The 20,297-nt window shown below is 47.2% G+C and overlaps 1 protein-coding gene across 1 annotated transcript in view; it reads left to right on the top strand.

Moving 5' to 3' along the window:
- Positions 1 to 15,041, top strand: part of PSME1 (proteasome activator subunit 1) — a 73,911-nt gene extending 58,870 nt beyond the window's left edge. The window contains exons 10-11 of the mRNA XM_069761860.1: positions 14,486 to 14,572; positions 14,806 to 15,041. Of these exons, the coding sequence (XP_069617961.1) occupies positions 14,486 to 14,572; positions 14,806 to 14,886 (168 nt within the window). The 3' untranslated portion in view covers positions 14,887 to 15,041. The remainder of the gene's footprint in view (positions 1 to 14,485; positions 14,573 to 14,805) is intronic.
- Positions 15,042 to 20,297: the final 5,256 nt, after the last annotated feature.

Here is a 20,297-nt window from a genome sequence, read left to right on the forward strand (position 1 = left end):
GCGGAGCAGCATGTGAAAGGTGTACGGAGCTTAGCCGTGTGTGTGAGGTCTGTACGGAGCAGAGCAGCGTGTGAAAGGTGTACGGAGCGGAATCGTGTGTGTACGAGGTGTACGTAGCAGAGTCGTGTGTGTACGAGGTGTACGTAGCGGAGTCGTGTGTGTACGAGGTGTACGGAGTGGAGCCGTGTGTGTACAAGGTATACAGAGCGGAGCAGCGTGTGTACGAGGTGTACGGAGCACAGCCACGTGTGTGCGAGGTCTGTACAGAGCAGCGTGTGAAAGGTGTACGGAACGGAGTCGTGTGTGTAAGACGTGTGTAAGACAGAGATGTATGAAGAGGAGCCGTGTGTGTATGAGGTGTACGGAGTGGAGCCATGTGTGTGCAAGGTATACGGAGTGGAGCAGCGTGTGCAATGTGTATGGAGCAGAGCCATGTGTGTATGAGGTGTAAGGAGCGGAGCCGTGTGTGTACGAGGTGTATGGAGCGGAGTTATGTGTGTACGAGGTGTATGGAGCGGAGCAGCGTGTGCAATGTGTATGGAGCGGAGCCGTGTATGGATGAGGTGTACGGAGTGGTGCCGTGTGTGTACGAAATGTATGGAGAGGAGCCGTGTGTGTATGAGGTGTACGGAGCGCAGCCGTGTGTGTGCAAGGTATACGGAGCAGAGCAGCGTGTGCAATGTATATGGAGCGGAGCCATGTGTGTACGAGGTGTATGGAGCGGAGCCGTGTGTGTACGAGGTGTATGGAGCGGAGCCGTGTGTGTATGAGGTGTAAGGAGCGGAGCCGTGTGTGTACGAGGTGTACGGAGCGGAGTTATGTGTGTACGAGGTGTATGGAGCGGAGCAGCGTGTGCAATGTGTATGGAGCGGAGCCGTGTTTGGATGAGGTGTACGGAGTGGTGCCGTGTGTGTACGAAATGTATGGAGAGGAGCCGTGTGTGTATGAGGTGTACGGAGCGCAGCCGTGTGTGTGCAAGGTATACGGAGCAGAGCAGCGTGTGCAATGTATATGGAGCGGAGCCATGTGTGTACGAGGTGTATGGAGCGGAGCCGTGTGTGTACGAGGTGTACGGAGCGGAGCCGTGTGTGTACGAGGTGTACGGAGCGGAGCCGTGTGTGTCCGAGATGTGTGGAGAGGAGCTGTGTGTGTATGAGGTGTACGGAGCAGAGTCACGTGTGTACGAGGTGTATGGAGCGGAGCAGCGTGTGCAATGTGTATGGAGCGGTGCCGTGTGTGTATGAAGTGTATGGAGTGATGTCGTGTGTGTACGAAATGTATGGAGAGGAACCGTGTGTGTACGAGGTGTACGGAGCGGAGCCGTGTGTGTAGGAGGTGTACGGAGTGGAGCCGTGTGTGAGGTGTACGGAGCAGAGCCGTGTGTGTACGAGGTGTACGGAGCGGAGCTGCATGTGCAAGGTGTATGGAACGCAGTCGTGTGTGTACGAGGTGTACGGAGTGAAGCCGTGTGTGTATGAGGTGTACGGAGCGGAGCCGTGTGTGTACGAGGTGTACGGAGCGGAGCCGCATGTGCAAGGTGTATGGAGTGCAGTTGTGTGTGTACGAGGTGTATGGAGCGGAGCCGTGTGTGTGTGCGAGGTGTATGGAGTGGAGCCGTGTGTGTACGAGATGTATGGAGAGGAGCCGTGTGTATGAGGTGTATGGGGAGGAGCCGTGTGTGTACGAGGTGTACGGGGAGGAGCCATGTGTGTACGAGGTGTACGGAGTGGAGCCGCATGTGCAAGGTGTATGGAGCGGAGTCGTATGTGTACGAGGTGTATGGAGCGGAGTCGCATGTGTACGAGGTGTACGGAGCAGAGCCGCATGTGCAAGGTGTATGGAACGGAGTCGCCTGTGTACGAGGTGTACGGAGCGGACACTAGCTGTGTCGGATCGGAGAGCAGATATTGCTCCTCGCTCTGACATTGACCGGCACAGGAGACACGGAGAGGTCTTTATCAGTGGCGTATCACAGCTGCAGCGACGTGAGCAGTCAGCGGCGCAGCTGGATGACACCATTCAGCGCCGTGGGAGTAGAAGCTGCGGCTGCTGCGAGGGTGCACTGTGAAAGGTGTGTGTGTGTAGTGATGGAGAAGGCAATGATGGAGGTGAGGTAACCATGTGTGGCCATTATACTGTACTCAGCATTGTGTGGGGCCATTATACTGTATGGAGCATCGTGTGGGGCCATTATACTGTATGGACCATCATGTGGGGCAAGTATACTGTACGCAGCATCATGTGGGGCCATTATACAGTATGGAGCATAATGTGGCCATTAATACAGTATAGAGCATTATGTGGGGCCATTATACAGTATGGAGCATAATGTGGCCATTAATACAGTATAGAGCATAATGTGGCCATTAATACAGTATAGAGCATTATGTGTGGCCATTATACAGTATGGGGCACTGTGTGGCCATTATACAGTATGGAGCACCATCTGGAGCCACTATACAGTAAGGAGTATCATGTGTGGCAATTATACAGTATGGAGCACTGTGTGGCCATTATACAGTATGGAGCACTGTGTGGCCAATATACAGTATGGAGCATCATGTGGAGCCATTATACAGTATGGAGCATCATGTGTGGCCATTATACAGTATGCAGCATCATGTGGGCCCATTATACTGTATGGAGCATCACGTGGGGCCAGTGCACTGTACGCAGCATCATTTGGGGCCATTATACAGTATGGAGCACTGTGTGGCCATTATACAGTATGGAGCACTGTGTGGCCAATATACAGTATGGAGCATCATGTGGAGCCATTATACAGTATGGAGCATCATGTGTGGCCATTATACAGTATGCAGCATCATGTGGGCCCATTATACTGTATGGAGCATCACGTGGGGCCAGTGCACTGTACGCAGCATCATTTGGGGCCATTATACAGTATGGAGCACTGTGTGGCCATTATACAGTATGGAGCACTGTGTGGCCAATATACAGTATGGAGCATCATGTGGAGCCATTATACAGTATGGAGCATCATGTGTGGCCATTATACAGTATGCAGCATCATGTGGGCCCATTATACTGTATGGAGCATCACGTGGGGCCAGTACACTGTACGCAGCATCATTTGGGGCCATTATACCGTATGGAGCATCATGTGTGGCCATTATACAGTATGGAGCATCATGTGGGCCCATTATACTGTATGGAGCATCACGTGGGCCAGTACACTGTACGCGGCATCATTTGAGGCCATTATACAGTATGGAGCATCATGTGTGGCCATTATACAGTATGGAGCATCACTTGGGGCCAGTACACTGTACTCAGCATCATTTGGGGCCATTATACAGTATGGAGCATCATGTGTGGCCATTATACAGTATGCAGCATCATGTAGGCCCATTATACTGTATGGAGCATCATGTGGGGCCAGTGCACTGTACGCAGCATCATTTGTGGCCATTATACAGTATGGAGCATCATGTGTGGCCATTATACAGTATGGAGCGTCATGTGTGGCTATTATACAGTATGGAGCATCACGTGGGGCCAGTACACTATACGCAGCATCATTTGGGGCCATTATACAGTATGAAGCATCATGTGGGGCCATTATACAGTATGGAGCATCATGTGTGGCCATTATACAGTATGCAGCATCATGTAGGCCCATTATACTGTATGGAGCATCACGTGGGGCCAGTGCACTGTACGCAGCATCATTTGGGGCCATTATACAGTATGGAGCATCATGTGTGGCCATTATACAGTATGGAGCGTCATGTGTGGCTATTATACAGTATGGAGCATCACGTGGGGCCAGTACACTATACGCAGCATCATTTGGGGCCATTCTACAGTATGGAGCATCATGTGTGGCCATTCTACAGTATGGAGCATCATGTGTGGCCATTATACAGTATGGAGCATCATGTGTGGCCATTATACAGTATGGAGCACTGTGTGGCCATATTTTTTTGGTTTATAATTATTGTTTACGAAACATTGTGATCAGAAGTGCTAAATGGGTGTGGTTGGGGCATGACTAGTTGTGAAATGGGTGTGGTCAGAGGTGTGGCTAAAATTTGCCGCTCTTTCCCTTCCTCAAAAGTTGGGAGGTATGGATACCAGTGGTGCTGAGATGATAAGAAGCTGTCCACCCTGACTTTCTGAATGCTGAATGACTGACCTGGAGATAGCTTGAGAATACGCGGTATAAACTTATCTCCTGGTCACAGCATTGGCAATTTTCCTACTGCATATATTCACAGGCACCTCTATTTACAAATCTAGGACATATTTTTGTCAATGTAAAAAGATGGCAGCCATTTTAATTCTATAGTGAATACCTTCGTAGGCAAATGTGATTTGCTAATTAAAGGTATTACATTTTTTTTAGAATGATTGGTCTTGATACTGTTATAATGGAGAATCCCTCTAAGTTATTTTATATTCTAAATTAGAATACAATACAATGATAGATGATTTTTATATCACCAGAACAGTTGTCTTGGTCCAAATAATGACTGAAGATTCTTTATTTATCGCCTCTCATTGGGGGACACAGGAACCATGGGTGTATGCTGCTGCCACTAGGAGGCTGACACTATGCAAATAAAAAAGTTAGCTCCTCCTCTGCAGTGTACACCCCACCGACTGGCATTATACTCTTCAGTTTAGCTTAGCGTCAGTAGGAGGTGGACATGGGTCTTTCTTTAGACCCTTATCTACCTCAATGTGCGTCGTTTTCTTTCAGGTTTCCCGGAGGGATACAGGGTGAACAGTCACACCTGTAGTCCCACAATACGGACTATGAGTACGGCGTGTACTGCCACCCCGTATCCTCATAAATCCCTCTCCAGGACCAAGAGCTTAGCACACAAGCGTGCTTAAAAGTCCGGTACTGGCTCCGTCCCCCACCCACTCGCCCACCAGAGCCTGTCGGTTGCGGAGACGAGGACGTCCATCAGCTCCTGGACGTCTCATTCCCTTTTCAGGTTAGTATCGGTGTGGGATGTTTGAGGTATTTCCCCATCCCATCCCAGATATTTCAAGGGGGGGTCTTACTAGGGGCTCCCAGTTTACCTTGTCGTCGCTTGCGCCTACATCACTCGATCCGGGTTTGCAGATATATTGCGCAGCAGGCAGACGTGTTTCTTCTGCCTGGGGTCCTTTCTGCCTTCTATCCGACCTGGGGCCCTTTCAGGCTGCCGCGCCGCCCCGTATTACCGGACCTTCTCCACTGTCCGGCGCCTGTGATTCAGCCCTAGGCAGGGGGCACTGACAGGCTGCCGCGGCTCCCGTGCCGCTCTCCCTGCGGCGCACTGCCCATGGTTTGGCGCCGCGGTTTTCATGGGGCACTTTCTTCCCAGCGAGACAGCCCTGACAGGCTGCCGCACCGCTTCTCCCTGAGGCGCGCTGCTCTGGCGCTGTGGGGGGGGCATTTTCACTGCGGCCGCACTCAGCGGGACAGCCTTGGCTGGCTGCTGCGCCGCTTTTTCTTCTGCGGCGCACTATTCCAGTGCCGCGGCTCTTTCATCGGCCGCCGGGTCCTAATTTACTTCCGGTACTGCCCTCCCCCACTTCCGCCTTCATCAGGCGGGCTTTTTCCCGCCCGACAAATTGTGTCCTCACTCTCCGCCCACGGCACCATCTCGGCTGGCTCCGCCCCTTCCTCCACGCCGCACAGGGCAGGAGCTCACACATCGTACCGCACTTTCGCCAAAGCAGAGCGCTCATTTCGGTGGGCACACATCTGCGCGGATTGCACCACAGGGCAGGAGCTCCACTTCTTCTCCGGAGATCCACGGCGTGGACAATCCGCAAGCGGGACGTCTTCTTCCAGGAACCTGGTATCCGTTTTTTTCTCGTCTGCCGTGAGTAGCTCTGCACTGCAGACTGACACCCCCCTCTGCCCCACTGTCCCCTAACCCGCTGGCATTTTCTTCAGGGACCTCTTCAAAATGTCTAACTCTAAAGGGGGCCGCTCTCGTCCACCTACTTCTTCCTCTTCTGCCTTAGTGAAGTACTTTGCATGTTTGTCCTGTAACAGCAAACTTCCCTCAGGTCAGTCCTCTCCGCTCTGTCAGGCCTGCAGCAACCCAATTGTTCCCACCGCCCAGGATCCCCCGGCCGATCCGCCCAAGAGTGATACCCCCATCCCAGGCTGGGCTTCCTCTCTGTCACAATCGGTGGCCGATCTAACACGGGTGTCTCAAACCCTTGTATCTGTGCTGGATCGATTACCTCTGCAGACCCCCGCAGTAGCCAGTGGGTCGCAGGAGCCTCCGTCCGAGCCCTCCTTGATAAACCGCAAAAGGTCCAGACAAGAACGACGGTCTGAGTCCTCTTCTCGCTCCATCTCGCCACACGGTCCTCTGCGGTCGGCGTCCTCCCGATCCTCCTCCCCTGAGTCAGGCGAGGCGTTCTCTGATGCGCCTTCGGAGGATGTTTCGGAGCTGGATTCGAACCAAATCGCTACCATGAGGGATATGGTTCAGAATCTCATTGGAGCGATAAATCTAACCTGTGGCATCAAGGAGTCCTCTACGGAACCCGCAGATCAGGCGGTTTTGTTTAGACGGGCTAAACCACCTTCCAAGTTTTTCGCTCCTCACCCGGAATTCGAGGAGATTATGATCAGAGAAAGAGAGAACCCGACCAGACGCTTTCAGAGAGGAAAGCGACTTGGCGTTTTAGATCCCTTTTCTCCGGAGCTTACCGCTAATTGGACCGCTTCGCCTTCGGTGGATCCTCCAGTGTCCAGACTGTCCACCAACCTCCCAGGCTGGGCGGCCATCTCCTCTTCTTCAGGGACGTCTGGATCTCCTCAGTAGAGGACGCATGGGTCAGGGAAGTTGTATCCTCGGGATACAAGATAGAGTTCGTTTCACGACCCCGGGATCGTTTTTTCGAATCCCGACCTCCAAGAGATCCCGCTCTAGTTCCGGGTTTCTTCGCCGCCATCACTTCTCTCCTCAAAGCTGGGGTAATTGTTCCTGTACAAAAAATAGCAAAAAATCTGTATGTAGATGAACTACACAGATATACCCACTAGAACAATGAATACTAAATACAGCGCAAGTAGAAATAAAACATAACTTTTACTAGAACAATATAAAAGTACAAATCAAAAAAGTCACCCAAAAGTGATATAAAAACACATGGGGTAAGGTCTCAACAAAGAGACACAGCAAAAAAAAACCTAAAAGGATTCAAAAGACACCGCCTGCAGAGGCGCTTGCGGATGAAAAGCAGACCAATATATGATTCACGCAATAGCTACCAGAAACAAATACATATGAGTCGTGAAGCAATAATACATATAATTGGTTGCATGTAAATAGACAAATATCGCGCAATGGCAAAAAACATGGCACCTATACCACGGTGTCAGGCCGGCGTCACACTTGCGAGTTTTACGGACGTAAGAGCGCAGAATCTACGTCCGTAAAACTTGCAAAAAATACGGCACAATTATTCTCTATGCCCCTGCTCCTATTTGCCGTATTTTACTGATCAGTATTATACGGCTTTCTACGGCCGTACAAAATCGCAGCATGCTGCGTTTGTCACCGTACTGCGCAAGAAATACGCCAATGAAAGTCTATGGAAGCGTGAAAAATACGGATTACACACGGACAAGCAGTGTGACTTGCGAGAAATACGCAGCGCTGTTAGAGATAAAAGCCGGTAATTCAGTGCGGTGTACAGTAAAATCACACTGACAGCTTACAGTAGAATAGGTAGAATAAATGTGTACACATAGAATAGGTATATATATATATATATATGTCAGTGAGACACATATATGTATATATATTAATATTTATTCCAGCGCTATACAGCTTGAAAGCCGGAAATTCAATTACCGGCTTTTTCTTTCTCCTTCCTAAAACCCGACATGATTTGAGACATGGTTTACATACAGTAAACCATGTCTTCTCTCCATTTTTTTTGCAGATTCCACACTACTAATGTCAGTAGTGTGTATCTGCAAAATTTGGCCGTTCTAGCTCTTAAAATAAAGGGTTAAATGGCGGAAAAAATTGGCGTGGGCTCCCGCGCAATTTTCTCCGCCAGAGTAGTAAAGCCAGTGACTGAGGGCAGATATTAATAGCCTGGAGAGGGTCCACGGTTATTGGCCCCCCCCTGGCTAAAAATATCTGCCCCCAGCCACCCCAGAAAAGGCACATCTGGAAGATGCGCCTATTCTGGCACTTGGCCACTCTCTTCCCATTCCCGTGTAGCGGTGGGATATGGGGTAATGAAGGGTTAATGCCACCTTGCTATTGTAAGGTGACATTAAGCCTAATTAATAATGGAGAGGTGTCAATTATGACACCTATCCATTATTAATCCAATTGTAGTGAAGGGTTAAATAAAACACAAACACATTATTTAAAATTATTTTAATGAAATAAAAACAATGGTTGTTGCAGTATTTTATTCAACGCCCAATCCAGTCACTGAAGACCCTCGTTCTGTGAGTAAAAAAACATAATAAACCAACAATATACTTACCCTCCGCAGATCTGTAACGTCCAACGATGTAAATCCTTCTGAAGGGGTTAAAACATTTTGCAGCAAGGAGCTGTGCTAATGCAGGCTGCTCCTCGCTGCAAAACCCCAGGGAATGATGCTAAAAATAGATCAATGATAGCTCCCTGGCTTTCTAGGTAATTTCCCACGATCTATGAACAGCCAGCAGAGGGCGCCTCACCGCAAATGAAGCTAAATATAGATCATTGATCTATTTTTAGCCTCATTCCCTGGGGTTTTGCAGCGAGGAGCAGCCTGCATTAGCACAGCTCCTTGCTGCAAAATGTTTTAACCCCTTCAGAAGGATTTACATCGTTGGACGTTACAGATCTGCGGAGGGTAAGTATATTGTTGGTTTATTATGTTTTTTTACTCACAGAACGAGGATCTTCAGTGACTGGATTGGGCGTTGAATAAAATACTGCAACAACCATTGTTTTTATTTCATTAAAATAATTTTAAATAATGTGTTTGTGTTTTATTTAACCCTTCACTACAATTGGATTAATAATGGATAGGTGTCATAATTGACGCCTCTCCATTATTAATTAGGCTTAATGTCACCTTACAATAGCAAGGTGGCATTAACCCTTCATTACCCCATATCCCACCGCTACACGGGAATGGGAAGAGAGTGGCCAAGTGCCAGAATAGGCGCATCTTCCAGATGTGCCTTTTCTGGGGTGGCTGGGGCAGATATTTTTAGCCAGGGGGGGGCCAATAACTGTGGACCCTCTCCAGGCTATTAATATCTGCCCTCAGTCACTGGCTTTACTACTCGGCGGAGAAAATTGCGCGGGAGCCCACGCCAATTTTTTCCGCCATTTAACCCTTTATTTTAAGAGCTAGAACGGCCAAATTTTGCAGATACACACTACTGACATTAGTAGTGTGGAATCTGCAAAAAAAATGGAGAGAAGACATGGTTTACTGTATGTAAACCATGTCTCAAATCATGTCGGGTTTTAGGAAGGAGAAAGAAAAAGCCGGTAATTGAATTTCCGGCTTTCAAGCTGTATAGCGCTGGAATAAATATTAATATATATACATATATGTGTCTCACTGACATATATATATATATATATACCTATTCTATGTGTACACATTTATTCTACCTATTCTACTGTAAGCTGTCAGTGTGATTTTACTGTACACCGCACTGAATTACCGGCTTTTGTCTCTAATATATGTGTCTACTGACATATATATATATATATATATATATATATATATATATATATATATATATATATATATATATATAGACAGTATATATATATTTTCTTTTCTTTTTGGGACACATGGATCACTTCTATAGCGGTATGTTGGTTTTGCTAGCCTGCGAGAAAACCACGCAGTACGGATGCCATACGGATTACATACGGAGGATGCCATGCGCAAAAAACGCTGACACACCCTGCCTACGGAGGAGCTACGGACCACTTTTTTCGGGACTTTTCAGCGTATTACGGCCGTAATATACGGACCGTATTGTTGTACGCTGTGTGTGACGCCGGCCTCATTAGTAAGAGTCAGGGTAAAGAAAATGGAACATTCTCACCAACTCCAGGATAAATAGGCAGGAGACCCGGAACACCTCTTGTTCAGGCAATGGTCCGGAATATGATGAAGGGAACTGACAATACTCTGTCATTCCCTATGGGGCTAACAGTAGTCTATCCCCAAAACTCCTGCCCTTACAAGGGCAGTCCACAGCTACCCCTGCACAAACATGCCCAGCACTCTCCCTGTGGTCAGTCCCGACGCGTTTCCTCCAAGCTAATCATCAGGGGATGCAGGATAGCATAGGGGGTGGCAGCAACTTATGTCTCCCTTTTGAGCACTTATCTCTACAATCAAGCAGGTCCCCTGATGATTAGCTTGGAGGAAATTTGTCTATTTACATGCAACCAATTATATGTATTATTGCTTCACGACTCATATGTATTTGTTTCTGGTAGCTATTGCGTGAATCATATATTGGTCTGCTTTTCATCCGCAAGCGCCTCTGCAGGCGGTGTCTTTTGAATCCTTTTAGGTTTTTTTTTGCTGTGTCTCTTTGTTGAGACCTTACCCCATGTGTTTTTATATCACTTTTGGGTGACTTTTTTGATTTGTACTTTTATATTGTTCTAGTAAAAGTTATGTTTTATTTCCACTTGCACTGTATTTAGTAATTGTTCCTGTCCCAGAAAAAGAACAGTTCACAAGTTTCTATTCAAACCTTTTTGTGGTACCGAAAAAAGACGGCAGGGTGCATCCCATTCTGGATCTCAAATTGCTGAACAAGAGAGTTCGTCTGAAGCACTTCAGGATGGAATCCCTTCGTTCAGTGATTGCTTCCATGGAGGCTCAGGAATTTCTGTGTTCCATAGATATTCAGGATGCCTACCTCCATGTCCCGATATTCCCAGGACATCACCGATACCTGCACTTTGCAGTGCTTCAGGAACATTTTCAGTTTGTCGCCCTGCCGTTCGGTCTTGCAACCGCCCCAAGAGTTTTCACGAAGATCATGGCGGCGCTGATGGCCATCTTGAGGGTCAGAGGCCTGGTTCTTTTTCCATACCACAAGGACATCCTCATCAAGGCTCCGTCCTTTTCTCAGGCCCACGAAATCTGTCCATCGTTCTCGACACCCTAGCCCGTTTCGGGTGGCTGGTCAACCGGAAGAAGTCCTGCCTTATTCCTTCTCAGCGCATCATCTTTCTGGGCATGCTCTTCGACACTCGTCAGACCAAGGTCTTTCTTCCCGAAGACAAGAGATCCATCCTTCGTCGGGACATACGCGTGCTCCAGGGCCCTCGGTCTCCTTCCTTCCGATCGGCCATGAAGGTTTTGGGGAGGATGGTAGCAACATTGGAAGCTATTCCCTTCGCCCAATTTCACTCGCGACCTCTTCAGCAAGCCATCCTGTCTCAGTGGAACAGGTCTGTCTTCTCCCTGGATTCCCCGATCCGACTCGCTCCCCGAGTCAAACGGTCTCTCAACTGGTGACTCACGTCACCTCTCATCTCCCAGGGCAGGTCTTTCCTTCCAGTTCACTGGCAAGTGGTGATGACAGGTGCCAGCCTGCTCGGCTGGGGTGCGGTGTTTCGCCACCTGACTGTACAGGGCCGCTGGTCGGCGCAGGAGTCAACTTTGCTGATCAATGTCCTCGAGATTGCCAGTGCCAGGCAGCAGCTGCCAAGGCAAACAGGATCATGGGGTGCATTAAAAGAGGTCTGGATACACATGATGAGAGCATTATACTGCCTCTGTACAAATCCCTAGTTAGACCGCACATGGAGTACTGTGTCCAGTTTTGGGCACCGGTGCTCAGGAAGGATATAATGGAACTAGAGAGAGTACAAAGGAGGGCAACAAAATTAATAAAGGGGATGGGAGAACTACAATACCCAGATAGATTAGCGAAATTAGGATTATTTAGTCTAGAAAAAAGACGACTGAGGGGCGATCTAATAACCATGTATAAGTATATAAGGGGACAATACAAATATCTCGCTGAGGATCTGTTTATACCAAGGAAGGTGACGGGCACAAGGGGGCATTCTTTGCGTCTGGAGGAGAGAAGGTTTTTCCACCAACATAGAAGAGGATTCTTTACTGTTAGGGCAGTGAGAATCTGGAATTGCTTGCCTGAGGAGGTGGTGATGGCGAACTCAGTCGAGGGGTTCAAGAGAGGCCTGGATGTCTTCCTGGAGCAGAACAATATTGTATCATACAATTATTAGGTTCTGTAGAAGGACGTAGATCTGGGTATTTATTATAATGGAATATAGGCTGAACTGGATGGACAAATGTCTTTTTTCGGCCTTACTAACTATGTTACTATGTTACTATGAGATCCGGGCCATTTTTCTCTCCCTTCGTCACTGGGAAGGGATTCTCAGGGGCCTTCCAATCCGAATCCAGACGGACAATGCCATGGCGGTGGCATATGTCAACCATCAAAGGGGGACTCAGAGCTCCTTGGCCGAGGTATCCAAGATCCTCCTCTGGGCAGAGGCAACGGTTCCGGTGATATCCGCGGTGCATATCCCCGGCATGGACAATTGGGCCGCCGACTTCCTCAGCCGCGAGGGCCTCGCGGCAGGGGAATGGTCCTTGCATCCGGAGGTCTTCCATCAGATTTGTCTTCGATGGGGGACTCCGGACGTGGATCTCACGGCATCTCGAATGATCAGGAAGGTTCCGCAGTTCGTCTCCAGGTCTCGCAATCCTCTTGCAGTGGGCGTTGACGCTCTGGCCATTCCTTGGTCACAGTTCGTGCTGCCCTACCTGTTCCCACCCCTTCCATTACTTCCCAAACTGTTGAAAAAGATCAAGGCGGATGGGGTGCCGGTCATTCTGATCGCCCCGGATTGGCCCAGGAGAGCTTGGTTCGCGGAGCTCGTCAATCTTCTCGCGGATTCTCCCTGGCGCCTTCCAGACAGGCCCGATCTGCCACCCGAATTCTCGGTCGCTCAGTTTAACGGCATGGCAGTTGAGACCGCAGTTCTAAGAACATCCGGCCTTTCGGACAGGGTGATTCACACCATGATTCAGGCTCGGAAGCCTTCGTCTTCCAGGATCTACTATCGTACCTGGAAGGCTTACTTCCGTTGGTGCGAGTCCCACCGCGTTTCATTTATGTCCTTTTCCCTGCATTCCATTTTGGCCTTCCTTCAGGCAGGACTGGATTCGGGCCTGGCTCTTAGTTCCCTGAAGGGCCAGGTCTCTGCGCTTTCCATCCTTTTTCAGAAGACTTTAGCTTCTTGACCACAGGTTAAGACCTTCCTTCAAGGAGTAGCCCATGCTGTCCCTCCGTACAGGGCCCCTGTGGATTCATGGGATTTAAACCTGGTACTGGACGTTCTGAGGGTTTCCCCCTTTGAGCCTCTCAGGGAGATTCCCCTGTCAGTTCTATCTTGGAAGGTGGCCTTTCTTGTGGCCATCACTTCTATCCACCGCGTTTCCGAGTTGGCGGCCCTGTCTTGCCGTTCTTGGTCATTCACCAGGACAAGGTGGTCCTCAGGCCTCCGCCTTCCTTTCTTCCTAAGGTGGTTTCCACCTTCCACCTCAGCAAGGACATCGTTCTACCTTCCTTTTGTCCAGCTCCGACTCATCCTCTGGAGCGATCGTTGAACAAGCTGGACCTCGTCAGGGCAGTGAGGATCTACCTGGATAGAACGTCCACTTTCCGGAAGACGGATTCTCTTTTCGTCATTCCTGATGGCTCACGCAGAGGCCAACCGGCTTCTAAGGCGACTATTGCTCGCTGGATCAGAATGGCAATTCTGGAGGCTTACCGGGTCAAGAACAGAGTGCCCCCTCCTGGGCTCAAGGCTCACTCTGCCCGGGCAGTCGGCGCCTCCTGGGCGGTGCACCACAGGGCTTCCGCTCTACAGCTTTGCAAAGCGGCAACTTGGTCTTCCATCCACACATTCGCCAAATTTTACAAGGTCCATACCTACGCCTCGGCGGACGCCAGCCTAGGCAGAAGGATCTTGCAGGCGGCAGTGGTGAGTCCTCTGACCTGATGGAAGTCTGCTTTTCCCGCCCTAGGGACTGCTTTGGGACGTCCCATGGTTTCTGTGTCCCCCAATGAGAGGCGATAAAGAAAACAGGATTTTTGGTTGCTTACCGTAAAATCTGTTTCTTCGAGCCTCCATTGGGGGACACAACACCCTCCCAATGTTTCTCAGTTTCTGCTGTTTTATGTTCTATGACTGTTCTCACGTTTACAGTTCTCAAGTTTGTGGTTATGGTTTTCAACCTTGTTATTTATCTCCTGCTTTCTCACTAACTGAAGAGTATAATGCCAGTCGTTGGGGTGTACACTGCAGAGGAGGAGCTAACTTTTTTTATTTGCATAGTGTCATCCTCCTAGTGGCAGCAGCATACACCCATGATTCCTGTGTCCCCCAATGGAGGCTCCAAGAAACAGATTTTACGGTAAGCAACCAAAAATCCTGTTTTTTTCTTTTTTTAGGGTGATTATCGAGCGCTAGTTCAGCAGCTGGATGAATCCCAATACTCTGAGCTCCGAATCACAGCTTTGGAGATAAGGAACTTCTATGTGAGTATTGCAGGGGTGGGGCTTTGTCTTAGTACAGAGCACTTATATATAGTGTGTGTGTATGTATGTATATATATATGTATATATATATATATATATATATATACACACTATGCTGCCCTTACCCAGTGTGGCGATAATTCAGCTCTAACTAAAACTGACGACTTTACCTAGCCAGATTGCTTGGTGTGGTACGTTTCTTTTTTGCTGACATGATTTCTTTCTTTCTTCAGGCTACGCTATGTGATATAATTTTCAAAAATTACAGCAAGATTAAAAAACCTCGTGGTGACAGCAAGAGGCTCGTCTACTAAATGCATTTCCTGCACCGTTCATTCTTATTCTTAGACATTACATTGTCACAGAATATATTTGCATAAGATGTAGATTTGCATTTTTTTTATTTCACAATCCATGTGCAATGAAATACTTTGAAGCAAAATCAATAAATATATCAATGGTTTGAGAACCGAGGTTTCAATATGGTCTGTAACAATAAATAAAATCTCACATTGTATATGTGCAATATACTAATGTAACTGGATAAACAGGCAAGTGTAAGGTATATAGATACAGCTTATATACACTAGTTTATGGATATGTACACACACAGTACTGTGTAATAGTTTTAGGCAGCTGTGGAAAAAAAATTGTTGCAATGTAAGAATGCTTTCAAAGGCAGAAGTGATCATTTATGTGTATTAATTAATAGAAATGCAAAGTGCAATGAACAAGAGCGAGATCTAAAATCAATAATTGGTGTGACCACCTTCTGTCTTCAAGACCGCATCAAAGTATCAAGGGCTGGTTGCTCCAAATATCTTGGGAAAACCAACCACAGATCCTCTGTGGATTGAAGGTTGCATACATTCTTCTGTCTGTACATGTAAGCGCATACAGACGTGATGATGTTTAGATTAACTAATGCCTAAATTGCTGGTTTTTGTTCATCTGCCTTTCAAAAATAGGAAACGATCAAAAATTGTCATTTGCCCGAAAATGATACCAATAAAAACATCAACTCGTCCTGTAAAAAAAATAATAAAGCTCTCGCATGACTGTCAGATGAATTCTGGAAAAATTCTCCCTCTTAAAATATGGCGATGCAAAAACAAAAAAGCATCTTTTAGTGTTTGACGGCGGTCAAACATAAACAATTTTTCATCTGCTGTTGATTTTATTTTGTCTTTCAAAAATTGCAGTACTGCTCGGCTCACATTTATCCTGTGCTGAGCGCTTACGTGGGAGTCTCCATGTAAATGTCTGAAATAAGTGATTCAGGTGGAACCCCCTGCAGATGATGCCTTATAATGAGGCAGATGGAAGCACTGTGGACGCCGTCTAACTTGTGATCCGGCGGTGTCCGTCTTTTTAGGCCGGCGTCACACTCAGTGTAGGCAAATACGGTCCACGTAATACGCAGAAATATCCCAGAAATAGTGTTCCCTAGGTAATCCGTTGCCAAGGTGTGGCCGCGTATTTTGCGCATGTAATGTTGCGTATGTGATCCGTATGCAATCCGTAATGCGTATTTTACACGCAACATCACAAAATGGACAATTAACGGTTTTCTGGCCTGCAATTAATTTAAATCATCATCACTAACCCTATTTAAGCCCTCTACAACAGGTGGGACCCTCCCATCTGGCCATTTAGTTGGTGTGCATCTCTTGGGTGTGTTGGTATTACCATAAAACCATGTCTGACCTACTGTCTTTCACCCCAACTCAGCGGGTGTTGTTTCACTGGGTCTTGTCGCGTCGATTTGGGCAGCCATATCCCGTGATTGTTGATCCGCGAAGGAGGAGACGAAGGTTGTGGGTGCATCCTCTTTTGACCCAATGCCTCACTAAAGGACATTTTGAGAGGCTCTATACAGCTCTGAGAGCACATCCTGACAAGTTCTATCTGTACTGTCGCATGACCATCAGAACCTTTGATATATTGTTGGAGATATTACGTCCAGGTATCACCTATCAGGACACAAGGATGCGCAAAGCCATATCCGCAGAGGAGCATCTTCTCCTTACCTTATGGTATGTATTCAACATCCTCACATACTGTATGTTGATGATCTTTTTTTTTTATGTGTTGTGTTCTAGCAGGTTTTTTCAAGTATATGTGTACATTAGGGCACAAGCAGATCCAAAAAAGTGTGTTAAATGTTATAGTTAAGTACCCTAGGTAAATTTTTCAGTTTACAGCGTTAATCATGTTTTTTACAATATACAATCTACTTGTGCTTCTTCATGTTTTGTGTGACCTCTTGTTACCTACCTAATAATTTTTCTTTTTCACTTTCAGCTTCCTGTCCACTGGCTTGTTGTATGCAGGACTACACCTGGAGTTTCTGATTGGGCGGTCGACAATTTCGGGCATTGTGCGGTCAACCTGTAGTCAAATATGGGCTAAACTCCAGGAACTTGTGATGCCTGAGCCAAAACAGGCTGATTGGCTCAAAATAGCCCTTGGTTTCTAGAACACTTGTGACTTCCCAAACTGCATTGGAGCCGTGGATGGGAAACATATCAGGGTACGTAAGCCGCCGAACTCTGGCTCCCAATTCTACAATTATAAGCAGTTTTTCTCTGTAGTTCTGTTAGCTGTAGTTGACAGTAACTACAAGTTTATAATTGTAGACATTGGGGCCTATGGCCGAACTGGAGACTCTAGGGTCTTCAATTCGTCCATTATGGGTCGGCGGCTGCATGACAACCAGTTAGACCTCCCACCACCACAACAACTCCCAGGCTCCAATGCGGAAGCAGTGCCTTTTGTTCTTGTTGGAGATGAGGCGTTCCAACTGACGAGGCACGTCATGAGGCCTTATCCCCGGCGCAACCTGGACCACCGGCGGAGGGTCTTTAATTTGCGGCTTTCCAGGGCGCGGAGACTGGTGGAGTGCGCCTTTGGTATTCTGGCAGCCAAATGGCGTCTCCTCCAGTCTGCCATTCAGCTCAGTGAGGCTACAGTGAATGAAGTCATAAAAGCCTGTGTTATTTTGCACAATTTTACCTGCATACATGATTGCTCCTCAGCTGATATTGCTGAACACATGTTGAGCAATGTGATTAGGCCTACACCACATGGCCCTCCTCCGCGGCGTCCCCTTTCTGGCACAAAAGTTAGGGATGCTTTCACCAATTATTTTGTTTCTCAGGGTGCGACTCCCTGGCAAGATTATGCTGTTTCTCATTTGTGATTTTTTCCTTTTTAACTATATTATAAGTTTACCAGAAAAAAAAAATATTCTGAACTCTGTGTGTTGTATTTACTTAATTCACATATGGTTATGAACAGAGCATATGTGTGTGATGTAAGAATGATTGGCCCACAAAAGTAATTTGGCTTTTTACAATATTTTTTAATTACCGAAAAAGCCTTTTTTGTTTAACTCAAATCCATATTTTTTCCATATGTTTTTTTCAGCCAATTCAAGCTGGCATAATTTTTTAACAACATGAACAGCATAACAAAGTCCTATGACAGCACAAACATATAGAACACATGGTTATGTGTCACAAACCCCAAAACATTACAGGTTTTGGTAAGTAGGTGGAGGTGATAGGGGAAGCTCAGGGTCCTGCTCAGGTGGCCTTTGTTGGGCCAATTGTCCTTCACCCTTCGTGGATGCTGTGTGGGTCGGAGGAATATTCAGCCTTTGATCATGTGGCCCAGTTGTGTATTGGACATAAGGAATCTGACTGTAGCCCTCATGTTGTTAAAAATATGGCCTTGACTCATATCCACCCCCAATATGGCCATGTCGTGCAAACCCAGGTTGGGACCAGCCTCCAGCAATGGGTCTAGACAAGTGGCCATATTGGGAAGATTGATGGTAGTCTGGCATATGGTACTGAGGTTGCCATGGTGGGTTTTGTGTGGGTAGGGGTTGAGGTGTAGGCTCACGTGGAGGAGGTGCTTCAATTCCCTGTTGAGCATGCACCTGTTGAGATCTTGGCAGCCGCAGGACGTTACATGATGACAGCTATCAATAAACTCCATCAGCTCATATGGGTCATTTGGGGGGGGTGCATGCATCAATAAGACTTTGAAAACACCCTCTCACACGTAGCCTCACCTCACGGGCTAGGGGGCGTAAGTATCGGGCCAGGCTCCTCGTATAGGCCTCCTCCCCCTCATCCACAGTAACCCTTGCCAGATAGTTTAGGACCCCAGCATCCACATTCCTCCTACTTTGGAGGAGCTCTCTCCTTCGGCGAGCACGCCGTGACGTCACAGCAGCCTGTGGTGAGGTCTCCAGGGGAACAGTTGGGCTGCTGCTGTTGCCAAGATCATCCTGGCTTGCTTGTGCTGCTGCTGCTCTTGGTGGTGGGGCCTAATCTTGGCCAGTTGCTGCTGGATGCCCAGATGATGAGGATCCTGGAGGGATGGAGCATGACAGATCAGAAGATGGGCCAGCCACCTCTTCTCCTTCCTCAACTGGGTCTATGACCACCTCAGAATCGGATCCTGTCTCCCTCTCTGTGAGGTTGGACTGTGTTCTGTTATGAAAGTATGTTGGAAAAAAAAAAAAGTCTGACCATTCTAAACATATGTGTATAATGTGTTGTGATGTTTGTACTTACGGTCTGAGATCCATACTGGGATTCAAAAAGGTCAATCTATCAAAATAGATATACTTTTTCTTTTTAGATGGTGCGCCTGACCCACTCCTGTCCCGCTGCTGCCTCTCCCTCCTGTACTGATCGCGGATGCTCCGCCATCTTTTCATTACATCCACTGCAACAAAAGAGAGTAAAATAATGTATTACACCATTATGCACAGTGGTCACACAAGGTGTAATTGACTACACAGATTGTAGTGTAGCCTAGGAAGCTGCATTTAATATAAATTTTGTATTTTTTTAACAACAAAAATGAACATCATAGAATGTAAGGCCACAAGGACAGAGTCCTCTCCCCTCTATCCCAGTATGTATTTTTTCAGTTGTACACTGTAAGGGACATCTATAATAACCCTGTATGTAACCCGTTTCTCATGTACAGCACCATGGAATTAATGTTGTTATAGAAATTAATATATGCAATACTTAAAAATAATTTTAAAATTACTTAAAAGGAGTTAGGTACTGCTGATTCACATAAAGATCCATGTACAAACATGAGTGTACTTACGTATTTGCCTCTGTGCCTCACGTGGCCGCTGATCATAATTTGGGAATAGGGACCCACATATACTCCTCCATGCTGCCTCTTTTTGGGCCCTGTTGGGATCTCTCTGGTCCCAAATTTCGGGCCTTTCCTCGACCAAAATGATGAGCATGTCAACATTTATGATGGTAGCCATGCTGATTCAGACTCCGTGGAGGCGTGCGGCAGACTTCCGGGATCTCTGTCTGGCTTTTTGGCTATGTGCACACGTTCAGGTTTTTTTGCGGTAAAAACCCTATAAAAACTCATTAAAAATGCATACATTATGCATCCTATCATTTAGAATGCATTCTGCATGTTTTGTGCACATGATGCCTTTTTTTTCCGCAAAAAAAACGCATCGCGGTAAAAAACAGCATGTTCATTAATTTTGCGGATTTTCTGCATTTTTCCCGCTATTCTATGCATTTGGGGAAAAACGCACAAAAAACACGTCAAAAACGCATGAAAAAAACGCCTGCGGATTTCTGGCAGAAATGTCCGGTTTTTGTCAGGAAAATTTCTGCAAGAAATCCTGACGTGTGCACATACCCTTTCAGCTAATTAGCAT

This window comes from Ranitomeya imitator, chromosome 1 (genome assembly GCF_032444005.1).
Source record: "Ranitomeya imitator isolate aRanImi1 chromosome 1, aRanImi1.pri, whole genome shotgun sequence".
Taxonomy (NCBI): Eukaryota; Metazoa; Chordata; class Amphibia; order Anura; family Dendrobatidae; genus Ranitomeya; species Ranitomeya imitator.